Source organism: Aythya fuligula, chromosome 12, assembly GCF_009819795.1.
Source record: "Aythya fuligula isolate bAytFul2 chromosome 12, bAytFul2.pri, whole genome shotgun sequence".
Taxonomy (NCBI): Eukaryota; Metazoa; Chordata; class Aves; order Anseriformes; family Anatidae; genus Aythya; species Aythya fuligula.
Window position 1 is genome coordinate 18,606,579 of NC_045570.1, and position 14,777 is coordinate 18,621,355.

General features: G+C 56.1%; 2 protein-coding genes across 2 annotated transcripts; both read right to left on the reverse strand.

Annotated features, from left to right (window-relative positions):
- Nucleotides 1-424: 424 nt before the first annotated feature.
- On the reverse strand, nucleotides 425-1,363 carry FOXL1 (forkhead box L1). The gene has a single exon (XM_032195331.1). The coding sequence runs from the start codon at nucleotides 1,361-1,363 to the stop codon at nucleotides 425-427; it is 939 nt and encodes a 312-aa protein (XP_032051222.1).
- A 6,778-nt stretch (nucleotides 1,364-8,141) lies between these two features.
- FOXC2 (forkhead box C2) lies at nucleotides 8,142-10,015 on the reverse strand. Its single transcript, XM_032195652.1, has one exon. The coding sequence runs from the start codon at nucleotides 9,647-9,649 to the stop codon at nucleotides 8,189-8,191; it is 1,461 nt and encodes a 486-aa protein (XP_032051543.1). The 5' UTR covers nucleotides 9,650-10,015; the 3' UTR covers nucleotides 8,142-8,188.
- Between the last annotated feature and the right edge of the window lie 4,762 nt (nucleotides 10,016-14,777).

The following is a 14,777-nucleotide window of genomic DNA, read 5'->3' on the forward strand; positions in this document are numbered from 1 at the left end:
TTCAAAAGGAAAAAAAAAAATAAAAAGAAAAAAGAAAAAAAAAATAAAGAAGACTGGAGACCAGAGGGGGGTGGCAGAAAGCAGGTCTAAGAAACGTGATGGATGCAAAGGTGAAAGCCGCAGAGCAAAGCCGGTGGGGCATGGAGGCCAGCTTGGGACCCCCCCAGTGCCCCCTCTCTGTGCCTCCGCCACCGAGGTGAAAAGAAAACCGCTTTACCTTGCGCAGTCGATCTGGTGGGGGGGGCTGGGGGGTGGGGAGAAGCAATCCCTAAGGAGCTCTCCGCAGTGAGACGTGCCTTGAAAATGCCCTGAAATCCTGAGTCACCTCTAAGAGCGTTTTTTGGTCTTTTACCCGCGTGGCGAGGTCCGAGTCCGGGCTCTCCCCCCCAGCGAGCAACGAGGGGGCTGAGGGGGTGGGGGGCACCTACTGGAAATTCAGTACGGCCTCGGAGAAGTGGAGAGGGAAGCAGGAGAGGAAGGGGATGCCGATGTGGTAGAGCCTGCCGTGCACCTGGGAGTCGAGCATGAGGGAGGCGTTGAGGGCCGGCCCGAAGCCCCCGCTGGCGACCAGGGAGCCGCCGAGGCAACCGACGGGGCTCTCCCGGGCCTTGGGGGCGGCCCCAGGGGGGGGCTGCCGCAACCCCTGGGCGAGGATGCTCTCGATGCTGAAGCTGCGACCCCGAGGACCGCTCTTGAGAGCCGGGGGAGCGGCGGGCGGCCCCCCGGAGGCGGCGGGAGCCCGGGGGGCGGCGGCGGAGGAGCAGCGAGGGGGTCCCCCGGGGGCAACCCCTTCTCCCCCACCACCACCAGCAGCCGGTCCCGGAGCCCCTTCGTCGCCCGAGTCCGCCGCCGGGCTGTGCCCCGCTCCGCTCCCCTTGGCCCGCTTGGGCTCGTCGGGGCGGCCGCCGTCGGGGGGCACGGCACCGCTCCGAGCCTCCGGGGGTCCCGCGGCTTTGGGCTTCCTCTTCCTCCGTCGGTAGTTGCCGTTCTCGAACATGTCCAAGCAGCGAGGGTCCAGGGTCCAGTAGCTGCCCTTGCCCGGCCTCCCCTTCTCCCTGGGCACCTTGACGAAGCAGTCGTTGAGGGAGAGGTTGTGGCGGATGCTGTTTTGCCAGCCCTGCTTGTTGTCGTGGTAGAAGGGGAAGCGGTCCATGATGAACTGGTAGATGCCGCTCAGGGTCACCTTCTGCTCCGGAGCCTCCTTGATGGCCATGGCGATGAGGGCGATGTAGCTGTAGGGGGGTTTCTGCGGGGGGTCCTGTCTGGAGAGAGCGCCGCTGGGGGCGAAGCCCAGCGCGGCCGGGAGGTAGAGCATGGACGGGCTGCCCATGGGGGAGAGGTGGCTGCCGTAGAGGTGGCTCATGGCCGGCGGGCGTGGAGCTCCGGCTCTTCCCCCTCGGAGCCCAGCGAAGGGCCAGGGCAGGGCAGGAACCTGGGGCGAGTCCGCCGGGGAGCTATTTGTGCGAGCTCAGATCCCAGCCCTGCCTCAACGAGCTCGCTCTGCCTCTGTCCCTGCTTCATAGCTCTTAAAAAAAAAAAAAAAAAAAAAAAAGGAAAAAAAAAAAAAAAGGAGGGGGGGGGAGAAGTTAAATAATTGTTGTAAGTTTGCTATTATATGTTGACTTAGCACTGGAAAATAAATTGTCTCTGATAAACAGTCGTTTGTGTTCTCAGCCCACCCACATTAATTAAAATTTCATTGCTACAAAACTCCAAGCTCTCTCCACGTGTCTTGCTGGTACCAGCCAATGGTCTCCGGGTTATTCCTTCATTTGTTTATAGAATTAGTCTGTTGATAAGTCTGCCCACCCAAGTCGAATCAAGCTGTGTTTATTTGGAAAAATTTCCGGGCACCCAATATATAAACGCACTGATCTGATGTTTGAAATATCACGTCCACCCTTTGACGCTGTAAGCACACACAGCAGAGCAGGATGTGCACTGCTGGAGCTCGGGGAGGAGCGGGCGAGGATCCCCGCAGGAAAACGGGGGCATTAAGCAAAAAAATAAAAATATATTTTTAAAAAAAAATGGAGAGAAAAGGAAGAAAACCGCATCGAGGAGAGGAGAAAGCAGCGCTGCGGAGGGGAGGAAGGAGCAGGGGACTCCCTGCCGGAGGAAGGGCTGTGTGCGGGGGCCAGGTGCGGAGCGGCTCCGGGCCGGAGGCCGCAGCCTCCCCGTCGAGGACCGGCTGGGGGCGGAGGCCGAGCCCGGCCCTGGCCCCCCCCGTGGCCGGCGAGCGCCGTGCGGGCAGGGGCTGAGCCGGGAGAGACGCCCGGGGGCTGCAGCGAGCTTCAGACAAGGGGAATTTGGCAGGCGCGGGGAGGAGGGTCAGTATTTGTGAATGCGGGCCTGTTGCTTTATATTATGTACTTTCCTGTTTATAACAAGGAGGGGGATTATAACAACTTTACAAGTGCACACAGCTGGCCGGTGCTTACATTAGGAATTTGTGATGCTCTTTTTCTGTATAAACGTCCAGGTTTGGGTCTGTGTTTTCTGTTGTTGGATTTTTATTTTTTTTTTTTAATTTACTGATGTAACAGCTTTAATCCGAAGCCCTGAGGTATTCCGATGCGGTTGGAGGTGTCGGCTCTTTCCCCAGGCCACCGTGGCTCAGACCTGCGTTGTAGCCGGCGGTGGAGCATCATTTCTCCGCGGGAGAGAAGAGGAGGCAGGGGATGGGGGGTGTACGGGTGTGTGTGTCCCCGTTATAGGGCCGCGGAAATAAAGGGAGGGTTTCAGGAGAGGGAACGTCGGCTCGGAAGATGTTCCCTCCCCGGTTATTTAAGGAGGGGAGCAAGATCTGACCCAGGGGATATCCCTTCCTTGGAGCCTCGTCCAGAGAGGAAAAAACCCGCTTGTAGCGACCTGGCAGGGGAGGAAGTGAAGGTCGGGCTCCGGGGTGCCCCCTGCACAGCCCGGCCCTGGCCGTGCCCCCCCTCTCCTCCCGTCGGGTTTCTCGCCCACCTCTGCCGTTTCCCCGAGCAATGCAGCGGGCGAGGGGCTTTCACGCCCGGGCAGAAAACTAACGGGATTTTTATGGGGCCGCAAATGATCCCAAAATCCATAAAGCACCATCAACATCCCGGGACGCGCAGCCCGACTGCCCAGGGAGGTGGCTTCTGACGGGGAGCGGGGCTGGGGGCTCTCCCCGCTCACTGGCTCGTCCCAGGCAGGTGGGGAAGGGGAAAAGGAGAAGGGGGAGATTAAACCCACCCCACTAACACCGCCCTTGCGGGAACGCCGCATCCCTCCCCCGCGCTGAGCACACCCGCCGGTCCCCGGCGCGCCATCCGGCGTGCCATAAATGCAATAAAAGCCCAAATAAATCAAAGCAGAAGGAGGGCTCGGAGGGAGGAGCGCCTCGACAGTGGGGACCAGGATTGCCGGGCAGTCTCCCCCCACCCCCTCTACCCCCCCAAGTAGCATCCTCAGCGGGGAGGGATGGAGCAGAGCCCGACTGCTCTCACCTGCTCGCCTGGGCCGAGGGTCGTCGCCCCCCTGCTCCGCACTGCCCCACCTCCGGGAGTCGCCCCGCTCCTAAGCCACTCCAAACAAGGGTTATTAAAACAATAAATACTCGCGTGGACGGCAGGAGACGGGCACGCGGGCTCTCCCGAGCTCCCTCCCCCAGGAAAATTGTTGCTTCCTCCTTTTTTTTCGCCCCCCTCCTCTCCCCCTCTTTGCGGTAGGAAATCCTTGGAGGCGGAGATGCGGCTTTTCTGTCTGCTCCTTCTTCCCAGCCCATGTGCTGCCTGGTGTCTCTCCTGCCAGCGGCATCTCCGCGTTATCTGCCCGGGAGCAGCCCTCGGACGTGCCTGCAGCCGAGGCGGCTCTGACGGCTGCGGGTTGGCCGGGGAAGCGAGCGGACGAGAGCGAGCAACGCTGCGGAGAGGGATTTTTGTTGTTTTGTTGTTGTTGTTCTTCCCCCGAACGGAAGAAATGCGGAGCCGGCGACGGAGGCGCTCCTGGACGTGTTTCCCCTCCTCTCCAGCTGACAGGCCCCTTTTAAAGCAGCAGCGAGGAGCGCTCCCGCCCGGGGATCCCGGGGGAGTGGGGGATAAATCAGTGCTCCCCGCTCCCGCCTCAGCCCATAATAGCGGGGAACGGGGGATAAATAAATCAGTGCTCCCCACTCCCTCCACGGCCCATAACTGTGGGGAACGGGGATAAATCAGTGCTTTCCACTCCCTCCATGGCCCATACCGGTGGGGAACGGGGGATAAATCAGTGTTCCCCACACCCTCCGCGGCCCATAGAGGTGGGGAACGGGGATAAATCAGTGCTCCCTACTCCCTTCGCAGCCCGTACTGGTCGGGAACGGGGTATAAATAAACTAATGCTCCCCACTGCCCGCCTCGCAGCAGGGTCCGGGCCCGTCCAGCCCTTGGCAAAGCGGTTTCAGAAGGGGTTAAGCCCCGCAGATTTACCAGAGGCAGTGGCTTTCGGCTTGCCCCAGCCCCTTCCCCCTTCTGACAGATGCGAGCAGCCCCGAGCCGCAGCCAAGCGCCCACCCCTCACCCCGGGTGCTTGGCGCTGTACAGTTGCAAGGTCGCTTGAAATGGGCACAGTTTGGGGGTACGTTTCTTTATCTCCTGGCCTCTCACTGCCTGGTATGGACAGTCCGCAAAGTCCCCTGTGAAGTGACAAAAGACCTAGCGGCCTTGCCCCAAAAGCTCCTGTCCGACGCCTTCCCACGGCTCCCTGCCGAGCTCTAGGGGATTTAGGATGGCGTGGAGGGAAGGCAGACAGCTCCGTGCCCGGGCCTGTGCAGAGGTCGGGAACTTTCCTAAAGGCAGTGTGTTTTAACTGGGTCCTGCAGTTCTTGGGAAAGGTGCCCTCGGCCGGGACACGGTGACCGCCGGCGTGGGGATATTCCCGGCAGAGCCGCGGGGACGAGCTGGGAAACCGCCGGCTCTTCCCCTCCCGAGCCCCGCAGCCGTCTGGGCTCTCAGACAGGTTTGCAAAAACGTAGGCTGATGGCAAAGCAGCAAGAAAAAACTATCCACCATCCTCATCCGCTGCCCGGAACCGCGCTGGGCCCCATCCCGGGGCATCCTTCAGCTTCAGGCGGTCCCGCTGGGGCTGAGCTTGGCCCCCAGACCTGCTTGGAGGGGTGCTCTGGGGGTGCTTCAGCTGCAAACGTTGTCCTAAGGACGTGGTGGGGGATTATTTGGGGTGGGAAAACACGCATCAGTGCCGTCACAAGGCCGTAGGCACTGCCCTGTGCCTTCCTCCCTCTTTCCTTCCTCCCTCTCTCTGAAGTCACCTGTCGCGACAAATTCCTATCGTGGCATTGAACCCCGTAGCTCAGCTTCTAAATGCAGCCACGGAAAGATCCCTGAGCCCCGCACTCCTCGCCTCGCCTGCAAAATGAGCCCCAAAAGCGTTTCCCTCGGAAAGGCGAAGGGCTCGGAGAAAGGGGCAGAGGAGGTCTGACCACCCCCCCTCCCAGGACACAAGGGGGGCACAGCAAAGGGTCCTGAGCCCCCAGCCTCCTCCGAGGGGGGAGCCAGGAGGCCGCCCTTCCCCGGATGCTCTTCCCGGCTGGGGGAAGGCCTGATCCTGAAGGAAGCAAGCTCCCGGGCTCCTTGCTCTCAGCACCTCCGAGAGGGCTTTTATTTTAACGCCAAGCTGCTAAAATCCTGCCACCCCAGGATGGCAGCACAGCGGGGAGGGGGAGAGGGCTTGGGAACACCGCACACCCCACCGGGCAGAGCCTTCTCTCCCTCTTTACATCCCTCCAGAGTTATTGCCGACATCGGCTGTTAGTGGAGGTGTAAAGACAGCTCGCCCTGAAAAACTCAGCCAGCCCCGGGGGGCACCGGGGACAGCTACGGGCTGGGCTGGGGGGGCTGCCCCTCTCTCTGCTGCTGCCGTCGGGGCTGCTCCTCGCCGGGACGGGACAGAGGCAGCAAAACCAAACCTGTCGGGGGTAAAAGAGGACCCCCAAACCCTGCCTGCTGCAGCCCCGCCGTGCCCCCCAGGAACTGTCCAGCAGCAGCACGGAAGGGAGGCACAGAGCAGGACAGGCCCCCGCCCCCCCCCCCCGTTGCTCCCCAGCCTGCGGGGAAAGACGGTTGAATCAGGGGAAGAAATCTTCCCCTCTTTATATTTTTTTATTATTTTTTTTTACCTTCTTCCTCTTTAAAATAGCTCTTTGGATTTTGTTGCACGAAAAAAAAAAAAAAAAAAAAAAAAAAAAGAATAAAAAAGAAAAACTACCCTCTGAGAGCCAGGAAAAAGGGCAAGAGTTTTACAAGAATGTTCCTTAAAATACAGATCAAGTGAGTGTCGGACATTTTTTCTCATTTCAAACCGAGAGTTTCTGTGCCTTTTGCCAGTTTTCCAGCGCATGCGAAATGTACCCGATCAAACCCAATTTGTGTCATCGATTTTAACAGCCTTCCGCGAGCAGAAGGGCTCCGCGACCCGGCCACGGCGACACGGGACAGGGGGGTGGCGGGGGGGAAAGGGAAAAGGGGAGGCGGCCCCGGCAGCAGGGCAAAGAACCGGGCTTACAAACCCTGGGGAGGGAGTTTTTCCCCCCTCCGATGCCAGCAGCATGCCGTTAGCATCGCTGCCCCCGGCTGAAGTTGCTTTAACAGGTTGGGGGGGGGCGGGGGAAATAATAATAATTAAAAAAAAGCCGGCCCTAAAAGCGGCTTAGGTAGATAAAGAGAAGGTCAAACCCATGCAAACCTTCAGACGGGAGGGGATTTAAAAACTGTAAAACGATTCCTAAGTGAACTTCCCGCATTATTTCTAGACTCCGCGGCGAGCTCGGGTTTAAGCGATAGCTCTTCCCACCCGCCCTTGCTCGCAGCCCTTGGGGTTTCCTTAAAATAGGGGAATTGGGGTTTTTCTTTATTTTTTTTTTCCCCCCCTCCCCCCGCGTGGAAGCAGCTGCAAAGCGGAGCCCGGGCCTAGGTTGCGGGGACAGGGCAAGAGGAAAGGCAGCGGCAGCAATCCGAAACTCCTGGGGGCCTGGGAGATGCCCCGCTGCAGGGGCTGGGGCGGGGGGAAAGCGGCCCCACAGCACCCAACAGCCCCCAGAATACTCGGAACGAACCCTCGTGCTGCAGGAAAAGGACTTGGTTTGTAAAAAAAAAAAAAAAAAAAAAAAAAAAGGAAAAAAAAAAAAAACACAACGAGTGCCACGTTTTTCCGCGTGAAGGAAAGGTGGAGGGAGAAAACTTGCAAAAAACACGTATATACACACACAAGCGCCAGACTTGGAGCAGAAAAAACAGCATGGATTTATTTTAAGGTAAGTACAACAATTAAGACCACATAAGACAAACGAACTTCGAAGCAGGTTAAAGCAAATAGTCCTTAGGAATGGTCAAGGTGAAATCTATTATACAAAACATCACACGTCGTAAATAATAATAAAAAAGTATCAGATACTTTGTCTTTTTCTTTCAAAAAATCCACCAGCAAAAAATAAATTATTTCCTCGTCTTGCGCAAAGAAGAGCTCTAAAACGAAAGAAACTCTATTGCATAATTGTACAGAGAAGAAGAAGAAATCACTTGTCATTAATTTGGAAGTTAGGAATCGTTGGGCGCGACAAAAATAATCCAGTGAACTCAACTTTAAATATTATATTAATGGCTCTGAAAATTAGCCTGATTAGAAATCCACACATTTTTTACAGCACAACAGAGAACTTAAAAAATACCCAGGACATATATTTATATATATATATTTATATACCTTTTTTCTTTAAAATCGTATAAATGGTCGTTGCGATATTGGTCCATAACTTATTTTCTGAGACCCCCTATACTTTAGCATATAAAATTTGCCACTTTGTTTAGATAGACATATATATATATAATTTGTTTTATTATTTTTTTTTTTTAATTTTATGTTTTAGGAGAGATCCCCTTTTCAAGTAAAATTTACTTGCATTTCAGGAGGCCCGAAGAGGGGGGGGGAAGGAGGGGGGCTTGGGATCTCCCAACGCCGTGGCTCGCAGGTCCACAGAGAGGCTGTGAGGTCTGTCCTCAGTCTGAAGGATTTGGTGTGTTTTTATTTCACCTGATTTTTGATTTTTTGGGGGGAAGCGTTATTATCGAATTTTTCCTTTTTTTTTTTTTTTTTTTGTTTTCCTTTCTCTCATTTTTTGGGGTTTTGTTTTGAGGATTGCCCTAGAGGGGAGGGGGGGGTTGGTGGCTACTCAGTACTTAGTGCAGTCGTAGGAGTAGGGGGCGGCGTGGCGATATAGGGACGGCGCGGACCTGTAGGGGAGCTGACAGGCGGAGTTGCTGCTCACCTGGTGCTCGCTGAGCGAGGCGCTCTCCATGCCGAGCCGGTGCGACGTGAACATTTCCCGGACGTTGGGGAAAGTCTGCTGCTGGGTGCCGAAAGTGTGCCCGGGCAGGTGGCTCAGCTCGGCTCCGTGATTGAGGTACCACGAGGCTGCGGGCTGCGCCGCCCCCCCGCCGTGAGGATGCCCGGCTCCCAGCGCTCCCTCCTGCCCCGACGGCAGGCTCAGGGCGCCCAGGGGCGACGGGGCGCCCGTGGGGTGCTCGGCCAGGCCTTCCTCCAGCGGCGCTGGGGGCACGCACATGTGGCCCGGCCTCTCGCCGCTGTACAGGCTCATGGCCCTCATGCTGCAGTGGTAGCTCCCACTAGCGTCCAGCGCCTGGCTGCACGCCGCGCTGTAACCCGACGGCTGCCCCGACGGCGGGTAGCCCAGCGGCATTGCGGCCCCCGTCCGGCCCGAGGCGGCACTCACCGGGCTCAGATCCCCCGGGGGGGAAGTCCGCAGGGTCATGATGTTCTCCACGCTGAACCCCCCCGGCAGCCCGTTGCCGGCGGGGTGATGCTCGGGCAGGGAGCCCTCGGGGGAGGCGGCGGGAGGCGAGGCGGCGCTGCGGGGGCTGTCCCGCAGGGCCCCGCCGCTGGCCGGGCTCAGCGTCTCCACTTTGGTGATCACCGGCAGCTCCGGCGATGCCGTCTCGCTCTTGATCACCACCTTCTTCTCGGAGGCCGGAGCCGAGGCGGAGGAAGAGGAGGAGGAGGAGGCTTCCTTGGAGAGCTCGGAGCCGGGCAGCCCGGGGGGTTTGGGCTGCTCCTTCAGCAGCCTCTCGCGGGCCTCCTCCTTCTCCTTGGACACGTCCTTCTTCTTGAAGCGGCGCCGGCGGCGCAGGAAGCTGCCGTTCTCGAACATGTTGTAGGAGTCGGGGTCCAGGGTCCAGTAGCTGCCCTTGCCCGGCTTCTTGTCGTCGCGGGGCACCTTGACGAAGCACTCGTTGAGCGAGAGGTTGTGGCGGATGCTGTTCTGCCAGCCCTGCTTGTTCTCGCGGTAGAAGGGGAAGCGGTCCATGATGAACTGGTAAATCCCATTGAGCGTGATCTTCTTGTCGGGGGCGTTCTGGATGGCCATGGTGATGAGGGCGATGTAGCTGTAGGGCGGCTTCACCAGGTCCTTGGGGGCTGCGGGCTGGTGCGGGTGGTAGGGCCCGTAGGAGCGCCCCATGCCCGCCGCGTACTGCTCGGCGTGGCCCGAATAGACGCTCATGGGGTTGCCCATGCCGCCGTACGTCCCCGCCGTCCGGTAGTAGTTCTGCTCGCTCAAATAGGGCACCACTCCCAGGGCGTTGGGGTCCGAGACGGAGTAGCGAGCCTGCATCATGGAGAGGGCTGCCCGCGGGGAGCGGAGCCGCGGGGGAGAGGAGGAGGAGGAGGAAGAGGGGCGCGGGTGCAAGGGCCTCACCCTCGGCAGGGACCCCTCTGCGGATCAAGGAAGAGGGGAGAGAGGGAGAGAGCGAGTCCCGGACACGAGCTGAATCCCAGCGTGTCCTCTAGCAGCGGCGCCGCAGCAGCATCCTTCGGGTCGCCGGGGGCAGGGTGGTCTCTGGCGGCCTCTCCCTCCCTCTTTATGACTGTGATTCTGACCTACACACCTAGCAGTACCCCGCGGCGGCGGCGGGCGCTGCTGCGGAGCGGGATGCCGGCGGGAGGGGAGGGGGAAATACGATATTCTCGCGGAAAAATAAAAAAAAAAAAATCGAATTAAAAAAAATAAAATTTAAAAAAAGGGGGAGAAAAAAATAAAAAAGAAGAAGAAAAAGCAGCCTTGCGGAAACCCAGTTCTGCTGACAACCAAACCGCCCGAACTCTTCCCGGAGCCAGCAGCAGGAGCAGCGGCGGCTCCCGGCGGGCGGCGAGGGGTGCGCGGAGCCGCCGAGCTCCCGGCCGCGCTGCGCAGCGTTCAAACCCCGGCCCGCCGCCGCCGCGCTTTTACTCCCCGCTCGCCCCGCCCCGCGCCGCCGCCGCCCGCCAATGGCGTGCCGCGCCGCCGCCGCCGCAGCCAATGGGAGGGCGGCCCCGGGATGCGGTGGCGCGCCGGGCATGGCGCGCGGGCGCGCGCCCCGACGCGCGCGGCCACCCTGGCCGTGCTGTAATCTATACATCCAACCCTATAGATATATTTTTTTTCCTCCACTTTTGATGTCTTTTCTTTTGAATCTGTTTCTTATCAAAATGTCTTTATTCTTGTTAAAATGTTTTAATCTTATTGAAGTAGTTTATTCTTATTAAAATATGTTATTTATGTCTTAATCTTTTATTACTATTATTACTATTATTTATTATTATTTCATTAAAAGGGTCCCCGCTTTGCTCCCTGCTCGCCCTCCACCCGCATTCCACCAGCCCATTTTTTTAACTTTTAAGCTCATTTTCGGCCCCGTGGCTCCCCAGGACCGCGGTTGGGGATCCCACCTCGTCGCGCTCCGTGCCGGCCGGCTCTGCCCCTGCCTCGATAAATTTGTTTGCGGTGAAATAGCCCCGCGGCTCCCCGCCTCGGTCCGCCGTAGGCCGCCGGTTCCCTCCCCGGTGGCGGCGGAGAAAGGACCCGGCCCCTGGTTTGTCCCCGCTCTGTCCCCTCTTTGCCCCCCGTTCCGGGCCCGATGCCCCCCGGGCCCCGTTTTTGGGGGCTCAGAGGTTCCTCGGCCTCTCCGGGACACTTTGAGGGGGGCATTTAGTTTTTCCAGTGCTCTTAGGTGTTTTTTTTCGTTCCGGCCGTTGAGGCGGATTTTCTCGTGCATGTGAAATCCGCCCCTCTGCCTCTCTCTAATGATTTCATTAGAGGCAATCAGAGCGGGACAATTAGGGACGCATGGTGGCCAAGTGTAAACTCGGGTGCTTGGGGTTGCTGCTGCGAGGTGCCCCGGGCTGCCCGAGCGGAGACATGAAGGTGGGAAAGAGCCGGTTCCCCCCTCCCTGCTCGGCCACGAAAATAGTCACTGCAAAATCGATTCGAGCCCGGAGGGAGCAGATGAGACCGGAGTGAATTCGCTGTCACCTCGGTGGGGCTCCTTCCCTGTGCTTCCCCCAGCCCGGTTGCTCCTGAGCTGATTTCTGAGCTGGGATTTTTTTTTTTTTTTTTTGCTTTCTCACCCTATAATTCCGCCTTTCCCTCTTTGCGATTTGTGGGGCACCGTGAGGCTTTAAAAAAAAATAGATTTTTTATTTTTTTTTTTTCCCAAAGCCAGAGAGGGATTTTGCTGGCTGAAATGTCCCTTCCCCGCTTCCAGCCACCGCGGACGGGGCGAGACCGCAGCCGGCTGCGGCCGTGGGAACGCGGCGGGGCCGCCGATTGTCGGTGATTTTTTTCGTACCAAAGGAAACGATTTTTTGCGATTGCCGAAAAAAGAAAATCAGGGGCAGCTCCCCTGCAAGGAGGTATCGCTAAAAATTATCTGCGATGGAAAAGTATTCGGGAAGTTTTCGTCGGACGCTTCGAAATTGTTATTCGATTTTGATGGAAATAAACGGAAATTTAGCCGGAGGGTTTCATCAACTGTGCAAACTTGCAGGATATTTTTGGGAGAAAAGAAATAGTAAACTCTGCGAGATCTGGTTATATATATATATATTTTTTGTTAATCTACGACTATTGAGAAAACTTTTTTTTTTTTTTCTGGAATAATTTGCGAACGACTTCATATTTTCATCTTCAGTTTTCAAAGAAGTCATATTTCTCATTAAAAAACTGGGGCGTTTTCTAAGCCTACATAAGCACACGGGATTTTTTAAACAATGCCACTTTTTAGAAGCCAGCAATTTTTAACTGCAAAAGCTTGACCAAAGCAACCCCGTCCTGCGGCGTCCTAGAGCTGTCCCTTCCTAGAAGCCTGCTCCGCTCTCGAGAAATAACCTGGGTTGAATCTTACCTCTCCTCAGCTGAAAACTTTACCGAGATGAATTGCTACAGAAAACCGAGGAGCGGCCGCGGGGCTTTGCTCGCTGCAGCTGGGAACTTTAGAGAGACTAACAACAAGCTCACAAAAGCCCGAACTTCAACCGCGGGGAGGAAAAAAAAATAAAAAAAAGAAAAATCAACGTTATGAAAAAAAAATGCTTCCGAAAGAGGGGAGAGCAGAGAGGAATCCCTGCAGGCACCAGGCAGGGGCAAGCATTCGCCCCCCGGGCATGGCCCTTTTTTCTTTTCTCCCCCCTCCGGGGCTCCGGTAGCGCCGTTTGCCCGAGTTCAGCGGCCCCCCGGTTTTGCTGCCGGTTTTTCTTTGCCTTTTTGTCCCGGAGCCGAGAGCCTCAGCCCCGTCGGTGCCTCCCGTCGGGGAATTTTCCCAGCCCGGCTCCCCCCCGTCCCGGCCCCGCCGCCCGGTGCCGGCGCTGCCCGGTGCCGGTGCTCGGCGCTGCCCGGTGCCGGCGGGCGCTCACCTGCCCGGCGGGAGCACTGCGCGGCGTGTGCTGCCCCCCAGGGGGCACCGGGGGCTCTGCACCGCCCGTCCAGCACCGCACCGGCACCGGCTGCCCGTGGGAGCCGGAGCTGTGCTGCGGGAGAGGAGCCGGAGGGTGAGGGATGGGGAGGAAGGAGAGGGGGAAAGGAGAAGCAGAGGGAGATGGGGGGAGAGAGGGAGAGAGAAAGAGGAAGGGAGTGTGAGAGGGAAAGGGAATGGAGAAGGAACAACGGGCAGATGTGGGACAGTGGCAGAGGGGAGAGAGAAAGATGAGAAAGGGAGGAAGAAAGGGAACAGGGAGAAAGAGAAAAAAGAAGGAAAAAAGGAAAGGAAGAAAGAAAGAGAGAAAGAGAGAAAAGGAAAGAGAGGAAGAAAAGAGAGAGAGATAAGGAAAAAGAAGGAAAGAAAGGAGAAAGAGAAAGAAAGAGAAAGAGAAAGAGAAAGAGAAAGAAAGGAAAAGGAAAAGGAAAAGGAAAAGGAAAAGGAAAAGGAAAAGGAAAAGGAAAAGGAAAAGGAAAAGGAAAAGGAAAAGGAAAAGGAAAAAAAAGAAAAAGGAAAGAAAAAGAAAAAGGAAAGAAAAAGAAAAAAGAAAGAAAAAGAAAAAGAAAAAGAAAAAGAAAAAGAAAAAGAAAAAGAAAAAGAAAAAGAAAAAGAAAAAGAAAAAGAAAAAGAAAAAGAAAAAGGAAAAGAAAAAGAAAAAGGAAAAGAAAAAGAAAGCTTTGCCTTGGCAATGCAAACAGTGGCACCACCCCGGAAAGCCCCACTGATCCTCCTGGCTGTACACTCACACCCCAGTGTCACCTCTGTACTGGGGACTGACCGCAGGTAGGGCACCAGGGCACTGACACAAACCCCACGGCTATTTGCAGCAGCGGGTAGGGATGCTGGGCTCAGGCAGGTTGGTCCAGGCCAAGACACCAGCCCCAACAACCCTGCTTTGGGGTGTTATTTAGTAAGTGCAGTGACTCGGTCACAGGCTGTTTATTCACATGTGGAAATCCATTTCACAGTGGTCAGAAATACAAATTGCCAATACCCCAGTTAATGCACCTGCAAGAATGAATTTATCATCAAAACAGCTTGCCTGAAAAACTTGCAGCTGATTTTTAATTTCAATATTGAAAGACAAACATACATAGATTAGCATTCATTTTGGGGTACATTTTGTCCATTTTCTGTGGCTGCCCTTACATGTTCAGTCTGTACTCCAGGAAAAGACTGCTGCAGCACAAGGAGTTTCTTTCTGCATTGTCTGCAGTGCACCCCAGGGTCTGTAATCCCAGCCTGCATGAGGCAGGCACTCCCTTTTTTAGGGTTTTCATAAATTGTGAGTGCTGCAAGCAAGAGCTTTGTCTTCCGTATGAAATGCTTGGATCAATTTATTACCTCTTTCTAGAGGTCAAACCAGAGTTTTTTATTCAGTTTTGCAAAATGAAGTCTAGAAGTGATGCAGTCACCTCGAGTGGACTAACTCCAGTAACACGGGGTGTTGGTGACCCTGCTACAAAGGGACTTCCCAGTGACATATGTGCGAGCCACGTGAGGCTGTGAGAGCTAATGGGAAAGGCTGCACAAAAAAAAAAAAAAAAAAAAAAAAAAAAAGATGCCCTGGAAATGCAATTTGGAGCACACAGGATTTCAGAGCCATGGAATCAAAGCGGAGAATTGAAGCAGTTGAAATAAATGTCACCCAGCAGCAGAGTCCTAGGGCAAAGTATCCTGATTGCTGCAGGAACAGCTCATTTTGGGAAGGCAAATCCACATGTGGGACTGAGCGGCCTGCAGGGAGGTTGGAGGGAGCTGTAGGTGGTTTGGAAGCCTCCCCTGACCACTAACGCATTAATTATCATGATGCAGTTGCTCTCATTTGCTTTCCCTTCCTCAGAGGAGAGGAGGAAGAGTGTGGCAGAGCTGCACCCATCCCAGGAGCTGCAGGGCGGTGATTTTGGGGCAACAGTGGACAGTGCTGGCTCTTGCAGCCCCAATGGACATGAGGAGAGCTAAATTCCACCCCGTGTCCCAGCACGGTGAGCCCACGTGAGGTCCCTGTGCCCT